General features: G+C 32.5%; 1 protein-coding gene across 1 annotated transcript in view; it reads right to left on the bottom strand.

The window, feature by feature from the left end:
- The window catches only part of LOC145247402 (charged multivesicular body protein 2a-like), a 91465-nt gene that overhangs the window by 40946 nt on the left and 25428 nt on the right, over nucleotides 1-25091 (bottom strand). The window contains exon 2 of the mRNA XM_080109104.1: nucleotides 19335-19533. Coding sequence (XP_079965230.1) covers nucleotides 19335-19508 — 174 coding nt within the window. The 5' untranslated portion in view covers nucleotides 19509-19533. The remainder of the gene's footprint in view (nucleotides 1-19334; nucleotides 19534-25091) is intronic.

The following is a 25091-nucleotide window of genomic DNA, read 5'->3' as shown; positions in this document are numbered from 1 at the left end:
CGGTCTAGCTGAAGGGAGCGGGAAAGAAATTAGCGCAGCTCCAGGCTCCCAATCGCAGACTGATCGACTTGCTGCAGTTGATTTTGGCCCCTGTGGTCTTTTTTTACTGTCACTGCATCAATGTCTTGGAAGCTTGACACAAAGACGGTGATGTCATTGGCGAATGCAGGAATTCTGGCTCTCGATCCACCAGGCAGAGTGATCCCACACAGGACTGAATTTGCCTCCTTCCGCCTGAGCTCTTGCAAAGTAGTGGCTCTAACTGGGTGCTTGACGCTAGCTATATACGTTATATAGCTATATATGTCTGAGCCATGCATGGAGCCCTCCCTACGTGTTCAGAGCTTCATTGGCTACTTTCCTAAGCCTAGCCCTAACTACTTAGCCCTTGTAATGCTCGTTAGCCTCACGTCAAAGGTCCTGCCTAGCTAGTTCCCGACCTACAGTATCCCTCAAACTCGTGGCCCCAGCTAATTCTTCCTCTAGCTACTTCTTTGTCCTGGCCTTATCTGCTGCAAGGCGTAGAGAGTAATGTGACAGAGAAGTTCCTAATCTTAGTTTTTAGGCTAACCCACCATCTACTCCTTGTAACTGCCCCTACTAAAGCCTCGCATTAGCCTAACTAGTTTTACTTGGAAATCTTATCTCCAGTAGGGAGGTATTCAACTTCCAGTACCCTTCTAGTTTGGGTCTATTCCCCAGATTGAGATGGGCCATAACTAGTTTATGGTCCGACTGTCCTAGCCAGTAGAACGTAGGACAATATAGAAGCTCTGTCACCTCTTTTTACTAACACCCTATCCAGATAGGTGTTTGGGTAGGAGTCTACGCTATTAGTTCATGTCCACATTTCCCTTCTCAGGTGCTCGATGCAGAACCTGTTGACCAGATCACATCTAGCCACCAGGGCAGCCAGACTGGTTTCATACCTCTCCGACCCTCTAGCTTCGCCTCCTACACTTTGATCCCAGCCCAAAGGCCAAGAACCCTTTTTTTTTTTTTATTATTTATTTCAAAATAAAATACAACTTTATTATATATTGGCTGTGGAATTGAATTCACTAGCAAAAGATCTAGCTAATTTGCATATTCTTTTAAACATTCATTTTAATTAATTCTGTTTTTGTATAGGATGATCATCTTTAGTTAGCTATTATGTGTTATATTCATGCAGATATTCTACATGATTTATACTTGCGTCATATTTGCATGAAAAGGTTATACTAAACACAAACCTTTTTCTATATATATTTATGCATGTGTATATATGTTCAAAAATTTTGCCTACCAAACTCCTTTGTCGTTTTTTTGGTCTACAGACATGAAACTTCATATATAGGGTATTCAAACCCATGCAAAACGTTATATTTGGGGTTTAGCCGGGGAAAATCAGTGCAAATATGCAAAAAATTTTTAAATTTGTTAGGTGAAGGTCAAAAGACAACATTACGAATATGCATGCGTAACATAATCGCTATTGATTCATGTTTTAATGTTTAGCCTTGCAGCAAACATGTCTTCATAAGTCAGGCATTAACATCAAAGAAAAAAATAAATTGTAAGCTAAACGTTTTGGTTTCGATTCTTGGTGGTGGTGGTGGTGGTGCAGAAGTAATTTTTTGTTTAAACTTTTTAAATCGTGACTATATATTGGGTCCAATATAATCTATTATATAAAAGCGAAATGTGCGTGTGTGCGCTTTTTTGTATGTCTGGCAAAGGCTTTTTTGCGAGAGTGCTCGAGGGGTTTACCACGTCTTACAACTTTTTATATACTCCCTAGATTATAATATCTCCGATTTACAAAAGGAGGTTGTCTATCTTTTAGTTGAGCGACTTTTACACGCTATTTTCATGCTATTTCTTACTCATGCGTGTTTGTTTGTTTGGTTTTTCTGTATAAAAAAGCAAAACTGAATCCGGAGCAAATGAGTCTACCTGGCACACGTGCCAGGGACGTACAAAAAGCAATGAGCTTTGATCAATGCGGGGGAAAACCCGTCATATCAGACAATTGCTATTCATTTGGACACTCCCCTTTTATGGAGAGCTGGTTTTCTCCTACATCTTGGGGAAACAAAAAAATATGCAGAAACTGGCTTGCATATAAAGTTAAGTGCGGTATTTAATTCCCCTATGGCGTGATGTTTGACCTCATTAAATTTACGCACCTGTGTGAACTCATTCACTTAACTTTTTAATCGTTTAATTTCAACCATTATCACTTCCTCTGCCTTCTTAGTGTTGTGGTAAGTTATCAAGTTTCACTTTCTTTTCCACCTTAAGCCTTCAGGTTCGAGCCTACCTGCCTACTTACACTCCCCCCCCCCTACACACACATTGACAAACACCCGAGCAACGCCGGCCACCCCTGCTAGTCTATTATATAAAAGCCAAAATATGTGTGTCTGTGTGCCAAAAACTTTCGACAGAGGTGACGGATTTTTTTTCACGAGATCGGTATCATTTTGAAGCTCGACTCTTCAGATGACAAATATCGAAAAACTGACTAAAAACATTAATTCTTTCACCCTCAACTGAGCACTTTTCTACAGGGAGGAGTCACTTTTTTTTTCAGATATTTTCGAAAGTCATCCCCCTCTTTTCAATTGACTGGTCTTAATTTAAACCTTTGTCATTTCCGGTTTGGCGATGGGTGCAACAGTAAAGATGTCACTTTTTTTTCACATTCTTTTCCTCCTTCGCAATACGGGTCTACTACCACTATTTTTTTTTTTTGTTTTTGCTCAACACACACCTTCAAACACCTGGGCAACGCCAGGCATTCAGGCTAGTATCTGAATAACAAATACTTTCTATTTTCAAGCAAAGATGAATAACATAGGTAAAGAAGACATTTTTAACAACATGAACAAGTTAGCAAAATTAATCTGGTGTAAAACAAAAAAAATAGATCTGATATCTGGAATGGTTTTGTTGTTTATTTTTTAAGGGAGGTGGTGTTTGATCAACATTGCTGAGGAGCCATGATATTAGATATCATTTTGTTTTAAATATCCCAAACAGTTTTTCATGGTAAACAACTGATGATCACTAATATAATATTAAGACTAGAGTTTGTGGAAGAAAACTAATACAGTGACTGCAAGAGATGAATTGACCTACAAGCAAAATAGTTTTCCAATGACTTGGGATTAAAAGGGTTTTTTTTAAATATATATATATATATATATATATATATATATATATATTAATAAAAACGTGAAAATAGAAATTAACATAATAAAAAGTACAACATGAGAAATGCATATGGTTTTGCAAAACTTTGGAAAAACAAAACTGAAAATGTATTTAAATACAATTGTGTTTCTTTATTACTGCTGATCGACCACATTCTTGGTAAGAGAAAATCCCATGCGATCACCTTGTTTAAAATGCGACTGTATTTGCTGTTTTCTTCTCGGACTCTTAAAACTCGTAACAGTCTGACTGATTAAAGAAAACAAGTTCACAAGAAAATACATTGATAGTGTTATAAAATATTCATGCAAAAACAAAGTTAAGATAGGAATATTAGTGACATTCACGTCTGTTCAACACATGCCAGCATCTGTTGAACAGATGTGAAAGCATATATGATCACCGATAGCAGTCGATACTAATCTCTTCCCTCATGAAGACTTGATGATAGCATAATTTTATGATGTACAAATGATTTATTGTTTTCAGTATTGTAATATATTTTATTCCGTTGCAGGTTCAACTCGACTTGGAAACAATCAAGAACTTTCCATCCTTGTTTATCTGACATTTATTGATCAAGTCATCAAGTCAATACAAATCAACAATGAGAATGGATATTTTTAACACCATTCAATCTGCAAGCTTAGCAATGAAGATGCTAGATGACAACCTTAACTGTGACAGACGAAGGAAACTGCTATTTTAAACTTAAGTATAACAGAACAACTACAATTTAATTTCAAACTTAAGTTTGACAGACCAATAAAAATAGCATTTCAAATTTAAGCATGGCTGCCCAATGAAGATTTCAAACTTAAGCATAATAGATGAAAGAAAATGCCTTTGCAAACTTAACCTTTATAATAAAAACAAAAACATTCTAACTTAAGCTTGAAAGATTGGTGAAAAATGCTATTTTATACCACAAGTCAAACACACAAATTAGTAGACAGAGATTTTTAGAATGGATGCTTGGACCGCATCTTAAAACAATTGTAGAGGTTAAATACAAATGTAGATACAAATCTAAAAAATTCTGTTCAAAATTGCATCACCATTCTACCATTGAATCTTGTGTACAATTTATCACAACTGATTGGCACATGAACACAGGTTAACAAAAATCTTTTGAACATGTTTAAAACTTTATTCAACTTAGGATAATGGTGGCATGTTTTGTCCAGTGTTAACAAATGTTCACATTTTTGCTGAAACCTGTTAATGTCAGGTGACAGGATATAAGTATAACCTCCAAAATGGCATCCCTTCCATATTGTACAGAACTTCACTTTCAATAAATAAAATGTTTTAACTTTGTGATTACTTCATATAAAGAAAAGAAAGCTCTCTTTCCATAACCTCTCACTTTTTCTCTACACCATGCAAAAATCAAACTTTTTTTTTTTAAATTAGTACAAAAAATAAAATAAAATAAAATAAAAATTGGTGGAAAAAGTGACCTCCTTTCAGTACAGGTATAAACCGTCATATGGTCTATACGTACACCTTCTCCTTTGTTTTAAACAAAACAAGCCAAGAAAAGTTCCATTAATTTGAATTTATAAGCAGTTTTCAAAATAATTTTTACCACAAAGCCACATGGGTGCATCTTCTTAAATTTGAATCCATAGGAAAATTTCATGTCATCTAAACATCAAACGTTGTTTGTGTTCACACTGATTAGTGCTCAAGTCATACATTCAACATGAAAATTAAACATTCTTTCTGGACGGTGCTTTTGATTTTTTTATGCAGTATAGATGTGAATCGTTTCTTCTGTAGATTTGGTTTATAATATTAGCCCTTTTTGGGTTTATTTAGTGCTGAAGCACAATACCTAGTGTATACGCTTCATTGAATACGTTTCTTTTTATTCACAATTTAAAATGTAGGTTAAAACTTATCAACAATATTAGTGCATAAATGAATATAATAGAGCTGAGCAAGATAAATTACATAATCTGCAATGGTATCCATTAGAACAGTCACACACATTTACATATCTTAGTTCAGGTATGGCAACTTTTTGTTTTCGTTCTTTTATGTCCATTTCTGTGTGCGCACGCATGACATTATAAACTAAAGTTTGGTCTGCCAATAAACGAAACCATTAAAAACAAAGGTTCATTTTTGGTTGATTTGTTTTATGAAATACTGACCCTTTATAGGGGGTTTATTTAATGCCAAAACACAAGACTTACAGTGCTAATTCGATGCAGTTGTAAATATAGTTAAATGATTTTACACAAGACAAAAATGAAACAAAATAAAACTTATGGACAATTTATTCCCTGCCCTGTCCTGATGGGGCACTCATTCTGGGTGAGTTTAGATAGTTTCCTCCAATGGTGGGAGTTTCTAGGAAATACTAAATTCACAAACAGTGTTAGTTTTTATTTTTTGTTTTGCCAGGATGTGTTGCTGTCTTTCCACATATAGAGTCTGGCAAATGTCACCCATCTGGTACTGACCAGGCTGAATATATCTTAACTTTGATGATCTTACAAGAACTGGTGTATCAATATAATCATACACGATAAATGTAAATTATTCATTGTATATGATTAGGTGAACACAAGTTGCTATTTTACTGAGGGAGATAGGTTTGTAATGAAATTAGTGCATAAATAACCACCAGTATAAAAACAATTAAAATTTTAAAAAAGGATAAGAATTTCTTGTAGATTATTTTTTGTGAGGGAAAAAAAGAATAAGAACGTATACAATATGTCCAATAAATGTGTATGTTTAGCCAAATGAATGTAACTTCACACTTAGATGTGATTGGTCGATAGGCAGCGTCCCTTATTGCAATTCTGTGACCACACGACTTTCACATGCTTTTTTTGCAAGAACAAAAAATCCAAATGAAATATTTTTTTAAATTAAATGTGATTGATACCGTGAAAAAAAATAAAAAAACATGAATTTCTTCATCGAAAGAACAATGGATATTAAGATGCATTGCTTCAAATTGCGCGTTTAGTGATGAAAATGACATTTAAAACTTAAGCATGACAGACCAATAAAAATGAAATTTAAAACTTAAGCGTGACACACCAATAAAAATGAAATTTAAAACTTAAGCGTGACACACCAATAAAAATGAAATTTAAAACTTAAGCGTGACAGACCAATAAAAATGAAATTTAAAACTTAAGCGTGACAGACCAATAAAAATGAAATTTAAAACTTAAGCACAATAGACGGACAAAAATGCTATTTCAAGCTTTAGCAGATAGATGCATCTAAAATATATATAAAGAAAAAAAGAAAGGATAAAGACTTTTTAAATGGACTTATTTTATTGAAATGAATTAGAAAAAACATTTTTTTGAAGTCACTAGATATAGAAAGGATGTACATTTGACAGGTAAGTTTAATAATATTTTCTTTTTCATATTTTTTCATTAACAATCAGATTTGATCTTGAAATGGAACAATTGTAACTTTGTCTTTTAATCTTTTAAACATTTTATAACTTGTGGGCAATTTCTGATCGACAGGTCAGATCAAAGCACTTGACAAAAAAAAACATAAGAAAAAGAAACAACTAAAATTTCTTCATGACCATAATGCATCACTCAGCTGGTAAACCAAAAAGACCATCTTAAAAATGTTAAGTTAGCACAGACAAACAGCGATGGCAAATTTTTATTATTAAATTAGATTTAATAATTACAAGAAAGCTTCTCAAGTACTAATATACATGGCTATTGATACATTACCAGAAAGTACTTCATTCAAACTCCTCGGCTTAACGTTCACAAGGAACATAAGGGAACAGATACATTGAGAGCATTGCCAAGGCTGCTGCAAAGAAGGTGGACTTTCTCTACCATGCTAGAAAGTTACTTATGCCTGATAATATCCTGTACCTCTATAAGGCCACCATTTGCCCATGTATGGAATATTGTTGCCACATTTGAGCTGGTGGATCTGTTACTAGTCTCTCACTCTTAGACAGGGTCTCCAACCTAATAGATTCTGCACTGTCAGCTAGGTTTCAACCGCTGTCCCAGTGGTGAAATGTTGCATTCTTCTGCCTGTTTTACAAGTATTTTAATAGCAGGTGCCCCAACGAACTACAACCCTCATACTCACTCGATGTAAATACGCCTGACAAACCCAACAAGTATCAAAATCCCACCCCTTCACAGTAGAGATTCCTAAATGCCAGAAAGCCTTCTACTCTAATAGTTTCTTCCCTAGGACTACTAGACTTTAGAATTCCCTTCTGGCTTCCTGCTACCCTGACTGTACTGACATGCAAAAGTTCAAGTATAATCTAAACAGATATCTTGCTGCTCAACTCCCTACATAGTATCCCTGCAAATTATGTCGCAGATAGCAGTTCCCTACATCAAAGTGGCACTGTTTAGAGTGAAAATGCAATAAGAAAAAAAAAAAAAAAGAGTACACAGGTTTTTGGAAGAATCTATATTAAATATAAAAATATTTATATGAATATATTATGAACTCCTGTTGATTTCGACATATGAGCTCCACCACAACAATAAAGTTGCTTGGAAATCCACATAGATGATCTGTTTTTAGTGGTGAAGACTTTGCAGAACTAACCACACTTTTTGGTACAACAGCTAATCTCAGTTGGTGCAATGGCTCCCACAAGACGGAGCACACAGATCACAGTGTTTCTTCTCCTAGATGCATGTCTTTACAAAGACTGAGAGTGCATCTCTCCTAGTGGATTAAACACACCCAGATACCAACCTGGAAATTTCTACATCCGGTGTGATACATACAGTGCCTAGCATTCCCGAATGGTCACCCACGTGGTACTGGCCAGGCTCATTGTTGTTTAACTTTGGTGATCTGGCAAGAACCAGTGTTTTAACATAATTATGCCATATTACGAATATATATAATGGTTATTTTGCTACATTCTGTGATCAAGAGTGGAGGACTGCTTGAAATATCAAAAAATAAAATAAATATCAAAAACAACAACATCGGTTTTATGCTTCATACCCCCCCCCCACCACCACCACCCAAACTTTGAAAATCATACAGTCCGTCAGTCTTGGCCCCGACTAGTCATCGTCAACACTGATGGACTGCATGATGATGATGATGATGATGATATATATATAAGTTTTATGTAAGAATAAATTGTTTTGAAATAGTACAGAGAAGCATTTTCTAGGATTACTTTAAAGTTAACCAAATCCTCTTCCAAACAGACGAAAAAATTTGGGGGTTGTTATTCAAAAACTAACATACTGAAATCATTTTTCAGAGAGATTAAAGATATATTTACAGAAATCTAAATACTTAAGTCGCCTTATCATATTTGGTTTCAATGTCCATTTCACATATCTTGCCCAGCATAATCATGATGATGCGCCAGTTTTCATTAGATCATCAAAGTTAAGCAACATTGAATCTGGTCAATACCAGATGGGTGAACATTTGGGAAGCGATGCATGTAGAAGGACCTTGAAACCTCTGTGTAAGAACTGCAAAATCTCAATGTCCTCATCTCCCCTGACCAGGATACACATGCGACTGAGAATGGCTTGTGAATTTGATATTCCCATGAAACTTTCTTCTTTAGAGGAAGCCAGTTCAACTTGCCAAGGGGAATGCAGTTTCGTTTACATATCCAATTAGTAACTTTTTTTTTTTTTTTACATGGGGATCACCACTTATCAAGGCCCGAAAGCCACTCGGGGATAAGGGTTATTTTGTGTATTTATTTTGTTATTTTATCAATGGGATAATATCGTAGTAATAGTTGGTATTGGAGATTTGATAAAGTGTCTTACTTAAGGGGGTGATTAATCATGAATTTGTTTATGTTGGACTTGAAGACGTCCAAGTTGTAGTCAGGTGGGAAACAGGCAAACGGAAGAGAATTCCACAGGCGTGCACTTCTCAGAAAAAAGCTATATTCATGGAATCTACGTTTTGATTTAGGCACAGATAAAGAGTGGGGAAAATTACTGACAGTGGTTTTAGCTAGACGAGTGTTTATCGTGAAGGATTGGCGAGGGGGGAACCAGAGATTGGAGCTCGGACGAGCATTAGCCATGGAAATAAAAATAAAACAAAGACAGGCTCGCAACGTCTCTTCTGTGGGAGAGAGATTGCAGGGAAGAGGAGAGAGCATCCTCCACTAAGACACAAAGTCTATTTTGTACTTTGTCAAGGCAGGGTAGGTTGTTTTTAGAAGCTCCAGCCCAGATGTAGCAGCAATACTCCATCTTTGGACGTACTTGGCTTTTATAGAGATAGAGAATTGCATCAGTAGTGAGATATCTTCTGGAGTGGTAAAAGGATCCTACCATTCTTCCAGTCATGGGAAAAATTAGGATACAATTTCATTTAATATTTAAAAAAAACTTAAGTAGCACGCACGTGCTGAAATTAATGTGCATATTTCCTTGTTTTAAATATTTAAGCTTTGAAATTTTAGCTAAACTCACTCAAACATAAACAGATGAATGTTTGTTTATCTATTATTATACTAAGACTCTGAATTTGCTTGTCACAATATCACTGGCTTAAATTTAACGTCATGATGCAATTTGTAGCAAACGTTTAATGTTAAAATGAAGTCAAAAAATATTTTGTGCAAATTTATTTTTACTTTTTTTAACTACAAAGAAAGGAGGGGTAAAATCTTAGTTTAGTAGTGCTCTGGAGGCATTTCTGCTCATACACACATTATCACCTTTCACACATATTTGTTTGTATGTACGTTATCACCTTTCACACATATTTGTTTGTGCGTACGTTATCACCTTTCACACATATTTGTTTGTACGTACGTTATCACCTTTCACACATATTTGTTTGTATGTACGTTATCACCTTTCACACATATTTGTTTGTGCGTACGTTATCACCTTTCACACATATTTGTTTGTACGTTATCACCTTTCACACACATTTGTTTGTTTGTACGTTATCACCTTTCATACATATTTGTTTGTTTTTATGTTATCACCTTTCACACATATTTGTTTGTTTTTATGTTATCACCTTTCACACACATTTGTTTGTTTTTATGTTATCACTTTTCACACACATTTGTTTGTTTGTACGTTATCACCTTTCACACATATTTGTTTGTTTTTATGTTATCACCTTTCACACACATTTGTTTGTTTTTATGTTATCACCTTTCACACATATTTGTTTGTTTTTATGTTATCACCTTTCACACATATTTGTTTGTTTGTACGTTATCACCTTTCACACATATTTGTTTGTTTGTACGTTATCACCTTTCACACATATTTGTTTGTTTTTACGTTATCACCTTTCATACATATTTGTTTGTTTTTATGTTATCACCTTTCACACACATTTGTTTGTTTTTATGTTATCACCTTTCACACATATTTGTTTGTTTGTACGTTATCACCTTTCACACATATTTGTTTGTTTTTATGTTATCACCTTTCACACATATTTGTTTGTTTGTACGTTATCACCTTTCACACATATTTGTTTGTTTGTACGTTATCACCTTTCACACATATTTGTTTGTTTTTACGTTATCACCTTTCACACATATTTGTTTGTTTTTACGTTATCACCTTTCATACATATTTGTTTGTTTTTATGTTATCACCTTTCACACACATTTGTTTGTTTTTATGTTATCACCTTTCACACATATTTGTTTGTTTGTACGTTATCACCTTTCACACATATTTGTTTGTTTGTACGTTATCACCTTTCACACATATTTGTTTGTTTTTATGTTATCACCTTTCACACATATTTGTTTGTTTGTACGTTATCACCTTTCACACATATTTGTTTGTTTGTACGTTATCACCTTTCACACATATTTGTTTGTTTTTACGTTATCACCTTTCACACATATTTGTTTGTTTTTATGTTATCACCTTTCACACACATTTGTTTGTTTTTATGTTATCACCTTTCACACACATTTGTTTGTTTGTACGTTATCACCTTTCACACACATTTGTTTGTTTGTACGTTATCACCTTTCACACATATTTGTTTGTACGTTATCACCTTTCACACACATTTGTTTGTTTTTATGTTATCACCTTTCACACATATTTGTTTGTTTGTACGTTATCACCTTTCACACATATTTGTTTGTTTGTACGTTATCACCTTTCACACATATTTGTTTGTTTTTATGTTATCACCTTTCACACATATTTGTTTGTTTGTACGTTATCACCTTTCACACATATTTGTTTGTTTGTACGTTATCACCTTTCACACATATTTGTTTGTTTTTACGTTATCACCTTTCACACATATTTGTTTGTTTTTATGTTATCACCTTTCACACACATTTGTTTGTTTTTATGTTATCACCTTTCACACACATTTGTTTGTTTGTACGTTATCACCTTTCACACACATTTGTTTGTTTGTACGTTATCACCTTTCACACATATTTGTTTGTACGTTATCACCTTTCACACACATTTGTTTGTTTTTATGTTATCACCTTTCACACATATTTGTTTGTTTGTACGTTATCACCTTTCACACATATTTGTTTGTTTTTATGTTATCACCTTTCACACATATTTGTTTGTTTGTACGTTATCACCTTTCACACATATTTGTTTGTTTGTACGTTATCACCTTTCACACATATTTGTTTGTTTGTACGTTATCACCTTTCACACATATTTGTTTGTTTTTACGTTATCACCTTTCACACATATTTGTTTGTTTTTATGTTATCACCTTTCACACACATTTGTTTGTTTTTATGTTATCACCTTTCACACATATTTGTTTGTTTGTACGTTATCACCTTTCACACACATTTGTTTGTTTGTACGTTATCACCTTTCACACATATTTGTTTGTACGTTATCACCTTTCACACACATTTGTTTGTACGTTATCACCTTTCACACATATTTGTTTGTACGTTATCACCTTTCACACATATTTGTTTGTTTTTATGTTATCACCTTTCACACATATTTGTTTGTTTGTACGTTATCACCTTTCACACATATTTGTTTGTTTGTACGTTATCACCTTTCACACACATTTGTTTGTTTGTACGTTATCACCTTTCACACATATTTGTTTGTACGTTATCACCTTTCACACACATTTGTTTGTTTGTACGTTATCACCTTTCACACATATTTGTTTGTTTTTATGTTATCACCTTTCACACACATTTGTTTGTTTTTATGTTATCACCTTTCACACATATTTGTTTGTTTTTATGTTATCACCTTTCACACATATTTGTTTGTTTTTATGTTATCACCTTTCACACATATTTGTTTGTTTTTATGTTATCACCTTTCACACATATTTGTTTGTTTTTATGTTATCACCTTTCACACATATTTGTTTGTTTTTATGTTATCACCTTTCACACATATTTGTTTGTTTTTATGTTATCACCTTTCACACACATTTGTTTGTTTTTATGTTATCACCTTTCACACATATTTGTTTGTTTTTATGTTATCACCTTTCACACACGTTTGTTTGTTTTTATGTTATCACCTTTCACACATATTTGTTTGTTTTTATGTTATCACCTTTCACACATATTTGTTTGTTTTTATGTTATCACCTTTCACACACATTTGTTTGTTTTTATGTTATCACCTTTCACACACATTTGTTTGTTTTTATGTTATCACCTTTCACACATATTTGTTTGTTTGTACGTTATCACCTTTCACACATATTTGTTTGTTTTTATGTTATCACCTTTCACACACATTTGTTTGTTTTTATGTTATCACCTTTCACACATATTTGTTTGTTTTTATGTTATCACCTTTCACACATATTTGTTTGTTTTTATGTTATCACCTTTCACACATATTTGTTTGTTTGTACGTTATCACCTTTCACACATATTTGTTTGTTTGTACGTTATCACCTTTCACACACATTTGTTTGTTTTTATGTTATCACCTTTCACACATATTTGTTTGTTTTTATGTTATCACCTTTCACACACATTTGTTTGTTTTTATGTTATCACCTTTCACACATATTTGTTTGTTTTTATGTTATCACCTTTCACACACATTTGTTTGTTTTTATGTTATCACCTTTCACACACATTTGTTTGTTTTTATGTTATCACCTTTCACACATATTTGTTTGTTTTTATGTTATCACCTTTCACACATATTTGTTTGTTTTTATGTTATCACCTTTCACACATATTTGTTTGTTTGTACGTTATCACCTTTCACACACATTTGTTTGTTTTTATGTTATCACCTTTCACACACGTTTGTTTGTTTTTATGTTATCACCTTTCACACACATTTGTTTGTTTTTATGTTATCACCTTTCACACACATTTGTTTGTTTTTATGTTATCACCTTTCACACACATTTGTTTGTTTTTATGTTATCACCTTTCACACATATTTGTTTGTTTTTATGTTATCACCTTTCACACACATTTGTTTGTTTTTATGTTATCACCTTTCACACACATTTGTTTGTTTTTATGTTATCACCTTTCACACACATTTGTTTGTTTTTATGTTATCACCTTTCACACATATTTGTTTGTTTTTATGTTATCACCTTTCACACACATTTGTTTGTTTTTATGTTATCACCTTTCACACACATTTGTTTGTTTTTATGTTATCACCTTTCACACATATTTGTTTGTTTTTATGTTATCACCTTTCACACACATTTGTTTGTTTTTATGTTATCACCTTTCACACACATTTGTTTGTTTTTATGTTATCACCTTTCACACATATTTGTTTGTTTTTATGTTATCACCTTTCACACATATTTGTTTGTTTTTATGTTATCACCTTTCACACACATTTGTTTGTTTTTATGTTATCACCTTTCACACACATTTGTTTGTTTTTATGTTATAACCTTTCACACACATTTGTTTGTTTTTATGTTATCACCTTTCACACATATTTGTTTGTTTTTATGTTATCACCTTTCACACATATTTGTTTGTTTTTATGTTATCACCTTTCACACACATTTGTTTGTTTTTATGTTATCACCTTTCACACACATTTGTTTGTTTTTATGTTATCACCTTTCACACACATTTGTTTGTTTTTATGTTATCACCTTTCACACATATTTGTTTGTTTTTATGTTATCACCTTTCACACATATTTGTTTGTTTTTATGTTATCACCTTTCACACATATTTGTTTGTTTTTATGTTATCACCTTTCACACATATTTGTTTGTTTGTATGTTATCACCTTTCACACATATTTGTTTGTTTGTACGTTATCACCTTTCACACATATTTGTTTGTTTTTATGTTATCACCTTTCACACATATTTGTTTGTTTTTATGTTATCACCTTTCACACACATTTGTTTGTTTTTATGTTATCACCTTTCACACACATTTGTTTGTTTTTATGTTATCACCTTTCACACACATTTGTTTGTTTTTATGTTATCACCTTTCACACATATTTGTTTGTTTTTATGTTATCACCTTTCACACATATTTGTTTGTTTGTATGTTATCACCTTTCACACATATTTGTTTGTTTGTACGTTATCACCTTTCACACATATTTGTTTGTTTTTATGTTATCACCTTTCACACACATTTGTTTGTTTTTATGTTATCACCTTTCACACACATTTGTTTGTTTGTACGTTATCACCTTTCACACATATTTGTTTGTTTTTATGTTATCACCTTTCACACATATTTGTTTGTTTTTATGTTATCACCTTTCACACATATTTGTTTGTTTGTATGTTATCACCTTTCACACATATTTGTTTGTTTGTACGTTATCACCTTTCACACACATTTGTTTGTTTGTACGTTATCACCTTTCACACATATTTGTTTGTACGTTATCACCTTTCACACACATTTGTTTGTACGTTATCACCTTTCACACATATTTGTTTGTACGTTATCACCTTTCACACATATTTGTTTGTTTGTACGTTATCACCTTTCACACATATTTGTTTGTACGTTATCACCTTTCACACACATTTGTTTGTACGTTATCACCTTTCACACATATTTGTTTGTACGTTATCACCTTTCACACACATTTGTTTGTACGTTATCACCTTTCACACATATTTGTTTGTACGTTATCACCTTTCACACATATTTGTTTGTACGTTATCACCTTTCACACATATTTGTTTGTATGTACGTTATCACCTGTCACACATATTTGTTTGTATGTACGTCATTACCTTTCACACACGTTTGTATGTATGTATGTTATCACCTTTCAAACACATTTGTTTGTATGTACGTTATCACCTTTCACACATATTTGTTTGTATGTACGTTAGCACCTTTCACACACATTTCCACGCAGATTTGTGTTTGTACTAATTCGTATATTCCTTTAAAATAGAACTTTTATTAATTCACTCTTTGGTTTTTTTGTTTTATCAATTGATGATTAGTTTCATTTCGTCATTACGCACGGTTCTATTTGTGCATATTTTCTACATCGTGCATAATTGCGTTGCATTTAGAATAAAATCTATCTTTAAGTCAGAACAGTCTCTATCTTTTCAAAATTTTTGGTTTACATACTTTAAACTTGATGTATGTGATGTTCGGACATGTGGAACAAAATCGATTTGTTTTGTAACCAGAAAAATAGCCGCTAAGTGGTCAAAATTGAAAACAAAAGTGCAATTTGTAAGCTGTAAGGTCTATATATGTATAAATATACATTTATACGTTTAACAATATTATTTCAAATGCTTTGATATACATGTAGACTTAGCTCAGATGGTAACAAATAATGCTGGAGAGCTACATATTTTATTTTTGATTCTAGCCGTTCACACTCAAGTCATATTTTTTTTAAACTTTTGAAATCACTACTATATATTGGGTACAATATAATATTCAATAGAGAATTGGCTATATGATAATACATACTAAATCTGCATAAATGAAAATATCATATTTCAGCATATTTTACAGCTATGCCTTGCTAGTTAATATATAAATGGCCAAGTGACACGGAGTTGTATATTTTTGATTTGAGGATTATGTACAATGTACATACATTGAAGTCTCAGATATTTTGTTTACTGTTGGTTTCCGTTACTTTTCACCTGTTTAGGATGTTGTGTTTATGTGTGTGCATGTGGTCCTGGTTAGTCAACTGCTGCAAGAATGCTGATGTTTGAAAAAATAAAACAAATTGATTTTGTTATGAATGAATACGTTTATTTTTCATTCCATCAGATTTAGGCATGACATTTCTAATACAAATATTAGAATTTCTAAACACATTACAAAATGGCATAAAGTAAATAAAATGTATTCAACTGTTTACTACCTTACAAGAAAGTGGAAATGGAGATTAATTACAACTAGCGAGACCTGTGGAAATTCCACAGAGGACTCATTCATATGTAATATGTTGATGATGGTATTCTGTAGATGTTCAGTGTAAATGGAGACGCTCTGATATTATTGTAACTATTTTGTTAGCCGGGTCGTAAAATACACTTAAATATTTCAAAAATCGCAAATATATCTATATGACTTGGATTCATTAGTTTGAATTGAAACTGAATCTCAAATTTATGAATATTCATATATATATATATATATATGAATATATATATATATATATATGAATATATATATATATATATATGAATATATATATATATATATATATATATGAATATATATATATCATCATCATCATAGGCCCTTAACGTCGAGGACGACGATTGGCAAGGCGCTTCAGTCTTCTACAGTTCAGGAAGTCTGTGTATTGCTGGCAGGATCTTTTGGCACCAGATCTTCGCTGAGAATTTATTCTTGACATATCCATAGTAGTTGCCTGAAACGTCAAGCGCCGGGGCAGGGAAGTAGTGGATGAGTGCATGCCCAGAACAGAACATCCACCTCTGGACCCAACATTGCGGACCCCAGCGGAGCACAGGAGTGCGACAGCTGGAGCAGTGGTAGGTTGCCCCGCATATATATATATGAATATATATATATATATATATATATATATGAATATATATATATATATATATATATATATGAATATATATATATATATATATATATATGAATATATATATATATATATATATATATATGAATATATATATATATATATATATATATATGAATATATATATATATATATATATATATGAATATATATATATATATATATATATATGAATATATATATATATATATATATATGAATATATATATATATATATATATATGAATATATATATATATATATATATATATGAATATATATATATATATATATATGAATATATATATATATATATATATATATGAATATATATATATATATATATGAATATATATATATATATATATATGAATATATATATATATATATATATGAATATATATATATATATATGAATATATATATATATATATGAATATATATATATATATATATATATATATATATATGAATATATATATATATATATATATATATATATATATATGAATATATATATATATATATATGAATATATATATATATATATATATATATATATATATATATATATATATAGATAGATAGATAGATAGATTCATAGTTTTTAGTTCCTTCAACTGAAACCAAAACTTATGAAGAATTCTTGATAAAATTATTTATAAAAAAAACAGATTACTAAGGTGCCATCAGCTAAAATCGAAACCAAAACCAAGACTTATGAAGAATTCTTGATAAAATTATTTAAAAAAAATAGATTATTGGAGTTCCATTAGCTATAATCGAAACCGAAACTAAAACTTATGAAGAATTCTTAGTAAAATTATTTATAAAAAAATAGATGACTTAAGTGCCATCACCTATAATCAAAACCGAAACCAAAACTTAAGCATGACACAGAAAATAACACATACGCTATCGTATTAATATATAGATGCCCCACACAGAAACAAGAGACGTATATTCAACTTTCATCCGATCACTTTGAGTAGTGATCCTTCCACTCAACAACTTTATACAATACCAGATCTTTTGTTTACAGATATTAAACTAAATGCTTACGTATCAAAGTTTTATGTGTATAATCTACGCGTATGATCAAATCAGCTTTTATATTGTTTAGTCACATCACACCGACGTATACATAATTTTATTATGAATTTTTTTTTTTCCAAATTTTTTATTAGTATTAATTTCATTTTCACTTATAAATCTTGCTTTTGTCTTCAATTCAACCAATTTCATACACATATGACTGACAGAGATTTGTAGCAACACAGTTTCAAATCAAAATTGTTAAGATGCAAAACTGGCATTTTCCACTACTCTCTATCTGTGCCTAAATCTAAATGCAGATTTCATGAACAAAGCTTCTTTCCTAAAACTGCCCACCGGTGGAACACTGTTACACTGGCCTGCTCACCGGTTGATTACAACATGGTAGTCTTCAAGTCTTATGTAAACAAGTTCTTCTGGAGCTGTTCCCTTAAATAATCCAAATTCTACCCAATCTACACCATTAATTACTACACTACCACCTTACATTTATTAACCCTTATCTTCAAGTGGCCTTTGGGCCTTGATAAGTGGTGACTCTCTGGTAAAAAACAAAAAAAATATAAGGTTCTTATAATGTACAGAAATAATCTCCATGCAATAACTGATGATGAGATTCTTGAAGCATCCTTTATGTTGTAGACTCAATGTTTTAAAACCAGATATTAAAAGTACCGAATCACTAACAAGCACTTTCTTGGACTTATGAAAACTAATATATTGCAACACAATTGAATAGACTGAGTACATGAATACCAGAAAACACAAAAGTGGACATGCAAAATCATATTCCAGCATCTCAACCATTTAAATTACCAAATTTATGAAGCAGATAATCTATATATATAAAAGCGAAAATGTATGTATGTATGTTTGTGTGTCTGCTAAAAACTTTCGACAGACGCGACGAAAATTCACAAACTCAGTATCATATCGAAGCCCCATCCTTCGCTTGAAAAATATCAAAAAATTGGCCAAAAACGTTAATAATGAAAGAGCCCAAAAAGACCACATTCTATTTTCAATATAATTCATTTTATGTTTTACTCATGGATCTTGTTATATATTTAAGAAAGGGACACTTACCATTTGTCCTTCTTTTGCCATTTTCTTTATATTGTTAATGATTTTCTTCTCATCTCCTTCTAGCTTGCTTCTCTCTCGATCCAAATCTCGCATTGCTTTATTTAATGCCCTCTGGTTCTGCCGAAGCATTTCCTCGGGGGTCTTTCTGTGTCCAAATAACCAATCCAAAGGCATTGTGAAGTTTGAGAGGGAAAACAAACTGAAATTAGAGAAAACATCAAAGACATGAAAATATGACATCTTAGGAGTGCAACAGTGAATGCTTGTACAAGAGAATAAAAAAAATGCCCACCAAACTTTTCGATTATATAAATACTTATTAATAACCCTGTCACCCTTGTTAATTAGAATGGTTTGGTCAATGAAAAGATATAAACGCCAAGCAGTTTCTTGCCAGGAGGGTATTATTCTCTGCTGCCTGAAAACACATTTGTCACTCAGTTTAAGCCCCCTAAACCCATCAGCTTATTGTCAGTTAATCAATTGCCAAGAACATTAAGTGGATTAAAGACAAGTGAGCAGAGAGAGACTATTTCTGGATTTAAACTACATTTTTCCAATATTATAAATAGGTAAACAACCATAATAGATTTGACTAAGTCACCATGACACATTGGTTCCCATGAGATCACTGAAGTTAAGCAAAGTTAAGCCTGGTCAGTACTTAGATGGGTAACCATTTGGGAATACTGTAAGTAAACACTTCACCTTAATTTAGAAAGGAGTACCAACCTTAATGATGAGAAACTAGTGTCTTGCCATTGGAATGGTTCAAGCTATTTCCCCCACTTTATGCTAGAAGACTGAAAAGAAGCACTGAATCTAAGAGACTAATATGTATACCAAACTAAAATTTTACTTTTATTATAAAAATGTTTAATATTTTGCAAAGATCTATCATATCTTTGCTAAACATTAAACAATGATATAAATTTATTTTCATAACTCAATTAGCCATCGAATTACAACCATTCAAATTTTGTTGGAAATTAGAAAACTTGTCATTTTGTGTGTTATTGGTCCAAACACAATTTATAGAGTGCATAGCTAAAATTGTTGTTGTTCTATGGCATTTACCCTAGGCAGGTTAAACCGGCATCATCCAAAGGAGGAAATGTCAAGGAAATATTAAATTTGCAGGCGGTCCCCAGTCGCCTGTAATGTTTGATGCATTTTTGGTAGGAAGTCAGTAGCACTACACACCCTAACAGGTATTACCGCTCTGACCCAAAGTGGACCTATAAACAATGGCAACAAAGGGGCAACTCCACATTCTCCATAGCCCCTAACTGGGGCTTCACCAATGGATATTTTTTAAAGTCATACCCAAAACCCAACTCTAGAATTGAATCAGAATTGTGAAAGATATTGGAATCGTCCCATCACTAATACATATGCGTAACTTTTATTGCTTGAATAAAAGCTTGACTACATGTGTGTCGAGGTCTTATGCTTGCTGTCCTGGGACTCGTAATGGCCTTTGATGGTCCTGAACATCCCATCATGATTGTATCGTCAACAAGAGTATGCACACCTTTTTTTTTTTAATATGATGTTCACTGATTGTGACATAGAATCATTGACTAGATGTAAAACAGATGTGGATACTATAAATAACAGATGTGAATTCCATTTACGTTTAAACGACACTAAAATCAAGAAATGAAAAGAGACAAACTCACATTATCTGAATTAATCAGATTACTGTTCTCACAACATTTCAGCTGATGTAACCGCCCACCTTCTTCAGGTGTATCTTGTTGAACTACCAAATAAAATTAACTTAAAAGTATAACTCATCTGGAGGTTGAAGGTTCAATCTTCGATGCGAGTAATACTAAGAAAACAATTGCAAATGACTTATCCTCGAGTGGCCTCCGGGTCTTGATAAGTGATAACTCCTATGTAAAAATAAATATTAAAAAAAAAAAACTTCCAACTCTACTTGGTTATGTATTGCTTTCAAAAGAATTAAATTGCTTACAAGTTTTAATACCAATGTGGATATCATAAATAATGAATAAATAAAGACTTATTTGGATTATTTGGTTTAATTGGATCAATGCTCTCATTGTAACAGAGCATGTACGGGTGCATGTGAGATAATCAGCAGCAGCCGCTGTTAAAGCACATATGCAAATGCATTGTTTTAGAGGAACTACGAATAAATGCACTTAAAAAAATGCTGAGTCAGATTTTTATTTCTTTCCTGTTTTGTTTGTTCCTTTGCGACGGTACCAGACAGTGGGTGGGTCCAAGAAATTTGAAGTGTAATGATACAGTTTAAAAGTAACAGCCACGTTACATCATTCTGAGTGCCACCTGCACATCGCCTCAGTCAATGCAACCTCCGACCCTTCTTAGGTGCACAAGTCACACCACGTCTGGTAAAGGAAAGAGAGGGGGGGGGTCTAACTTCACACTTCCAAGAAGTTGAATGGTCAGGGGACTAGCTACGAATGAATGATACAGATTACTAACAATGTTATTGTCATCATATTCCGACTGGCTACGTAAACCGTTGGAACGTACAGAACAAAACCTCTGATTTTTTTTTTGCTAAACGCTGGTCAAATGTTTAAAGTTAGAAATTAAGGAAAATGCATAATTATAGAAGATTAGGTATGAGCAAAAAATTGGACGGTAAAGATAGGGGGGGACCTAGTTTTGAAAGCCGATTTATTATAATTTTTTTGTAGGTTTCCGACTACTTTTTGTATTTGAAAGATTAACTAATAGAAGAAAATAGTCATAATTTCAATGAAAAATATTTTCTTGTTAAAAAGAAAATACAATGAAAAGGTAATGGAAAAATTTTAAAATTTCATTTTTTTTTTCATTAATTTAATTTCTTTTTTCCTTTTAAGAAAGGACTTGATTCTGTTGATGGCCCTGATGCAGTGCAAAAGTGCAGTCAATGATGTAATATCACATACTTAACCATCATGTAAACGCATTCATGTTAAACACCCGGCAAACATAACAGGCTGTGACAAAATTTATCTTCAATTCCTTTGCAACTTTGAATCAGTGGCAGAGGCTGAGCTCGAATCAATCTTTAATCTATCCTGGAAAAATCAACAAAATCCTTCAGGCATAGAGGATAGTAGACTTTTCGATCAGTGCCAAACGCAGGTAAAAACCTGCAGCACCTCAGCCCATACTCTTGATCTCAACAATTGAAAAAGTGACGGAATGTCTAGTGACAAATAAGTTCATTACAAGGTTCCTAGATATCTTCTCTGAAGACCAAACAGGTTTCCGCAAGGGACTAGTTGTTATGCTTATCTCAATCCATTAGTGATGGCTTTCAATGTAACTCTACAACCATGCAAAGAATCATCCTCATCACTTATTAAAGAATCTACAACAAGGTATAAAGAAATGCACTACTTCTGAAGTTCTGTAAAGGAGTCCCATGCAAAATGTTCTGATGGATACTATGCCGGTTGTCAAACTGTCGAAGATAAGTTACCTCTGACAATTTGAAAAGCAGAGTAATTATGTTTAAATAGTGCTTTGTTGAGATATCTTCTCTTACCATTTTTGTAAAGCCTTCACAATGAATCCAGTCAGTTTGCAGATTATGCTACAGTTACTGGAAAAAGTTCTCTCATTTTGCCAGGAATAAAATTCATCGAAAGATAAAATTGCAGGCTTTAAATGAGTAAAACATTTTTAAAAATCAAATGTCATCTTGTACTAAATGAAAATTGATTATAATAAAAGCAATAATTATTATATCAAGTCAATCTAAATATTGGGAAAAATTCAATTACCCTTTGACTGTTCATATAAGATTCTTTTCAACAGCTAACACAGTGAATCGCCATAATATGATTCACATCACAGTAGAGATCAAGTTCGATTTGATAATAGGGCAAGATGACTTAAAACCCTATATTTAGCTTATTATTATATTGACGAGTGACACCTTTTCTTTAAGATTGGACTATTTTTATATGCATAAAGACATACAATATTGTGTGTATTAAGTTGAAAATAAAAACAAAAAAAACATCAACATAAAACAATAAATAACCCATACTGAAAATAGCTAACTTGAAATAACCTGGAAAAAGAACTATTAATGACAAGAGAAAATAATTGTACATTTATAAAAAGGAAAGATTAAATTATCTTTGCATTCAAATTTTACCAAAATAATTCCCCAAAATTAACAAGGCTGGTTTGTAATACCTAATAATAGATTTGATTCTATAGACTGCAAATGTATCCATTAAACCAAGCATACATGTCTGAGTTTGACGAAGATTGATAATTTAGCTAATGTTCAAATAACAGTTTTGATTTCTAAACTAACTTCATATTCTGTGATTCTCACAAACACTGATTGGCCGACTTATTAGCAATGAACACTTGATCTATTATGAAGAATTCTGGCCTGGTTCCATAAGAAACTCTTGGAGTTGATTTTTGGAAGCGATTTTGAAAGCTGATCTGCAAATTTGAAGACATTATTCCATGAATTGCGGCTTATAAGAAAGTTAATCTGCTAAGATCAACTGACTGACCTCATTCATTCAAGAAACAATGGACACTTGCTGTATTATTGTTATCATTTCTATATTAATTAACCACCTCTTTTTACTTGGCATTGCCTCGGTTGAGTCATATTGAAAATAAAGGAATCCTGTGCAATTTAATACATAATTTTTTGTTATTATGATGTCTATTTTTTTCCCCAAATTTTTATTATTATTAATTTCATTTTTACTTATAATTTTTGACTTTTGTGCTCTATATTCATGCATGAAAATTGCATCAGGCACTTTCAATTCAACCCATTTCACGCAGCCATAACTGACAAAGAAAATTGTAGAAACACAGTTTCAAATTGAAATCATGAAGATGCAAAACTGGCAATTTCCCCAACTCTCTATCTGTGACTAAATCTAAACGCAGATTCCATGAACAAAGCTTCTAGAACTGCCCACTAGTGGAACACTGTTCCACTGGCCTACTTCCTGGCTGATTACAATATGATAGCCTTCAAGTCCAATGTAAACAAGTTCTTCTGGAGCTGTTCCCTTAATTCAAATGTTACTCAATCTACACTATTAACAATTATTACATTTTATCATCGAGTGGCCTTTGGGCCTTGATAAGCGGTGACTCCCTTGTAAAAAAAAAAAAAAAAAAAAGTTTCTCATAATGTACAGAAATAATCTCCTTGCAATAACTGGTGATGAGATTCTTGAAGCATCCTTTATGTTGTGGACTCAATATTTTGAAACCAGATGTTAAGCACCGAATCACTAACGATCTTTCTTGGACTTATGAAAACTAATATATTGCAACACAATTGAATAGACTGAGTGCATGAATACCAGAGAATACAAATGCTTGAGTAAAGCTATATTGAAAATGAAAGATTTTAAACATTGTGGATGCGTTATCGGCAGCTCCCGTTACTCTCGCTTCTCCTTATTTGTCCCTCAGTCCTCATTTTTTAATGAGTGATTTTTTTGACAAAGGGAGAAGAAAAAGCTGTTTTCTAGGTTGTCAGTATTTTACGCAAACAGTTGGCAGAGATGGCGGAAATTTTCTGTTTCTATGTCTATCCTTGTCATGTCACTAGTAAGGGTGCTAGAGGTAAACGTTTTATCTGGGCTGACGTTATCCACCTGATAGTCAGGGACCCGAACCTTGGATTAACCACTAAGGAGGCTGTCCTATCAGCAGGTGCAAAGTACTAGGGCTGCTGTATTGCCATTTGGTGAATGGATTCTGGAC

Source organism: Euprymna scolopes, chromosome 25 (genome assembly GCF_053919585.1).
Source record: "Euprymna scolopes isolate OS-2025 chromosome 25, ASM5391958v1, whole genome shotgun sequence".
Lineage (NCBI taxonomy): Eukaryota > Metazoa > Mollusca > Cephalopoda > Sepiida > Sepiolidae > Euprymna > Euprymna scolopes.
The sequence above is the reverse complement of the archived record's forward strand: the minus strand, read 5'-3'. Positions and strand labels throughout refer to the sequence as shown.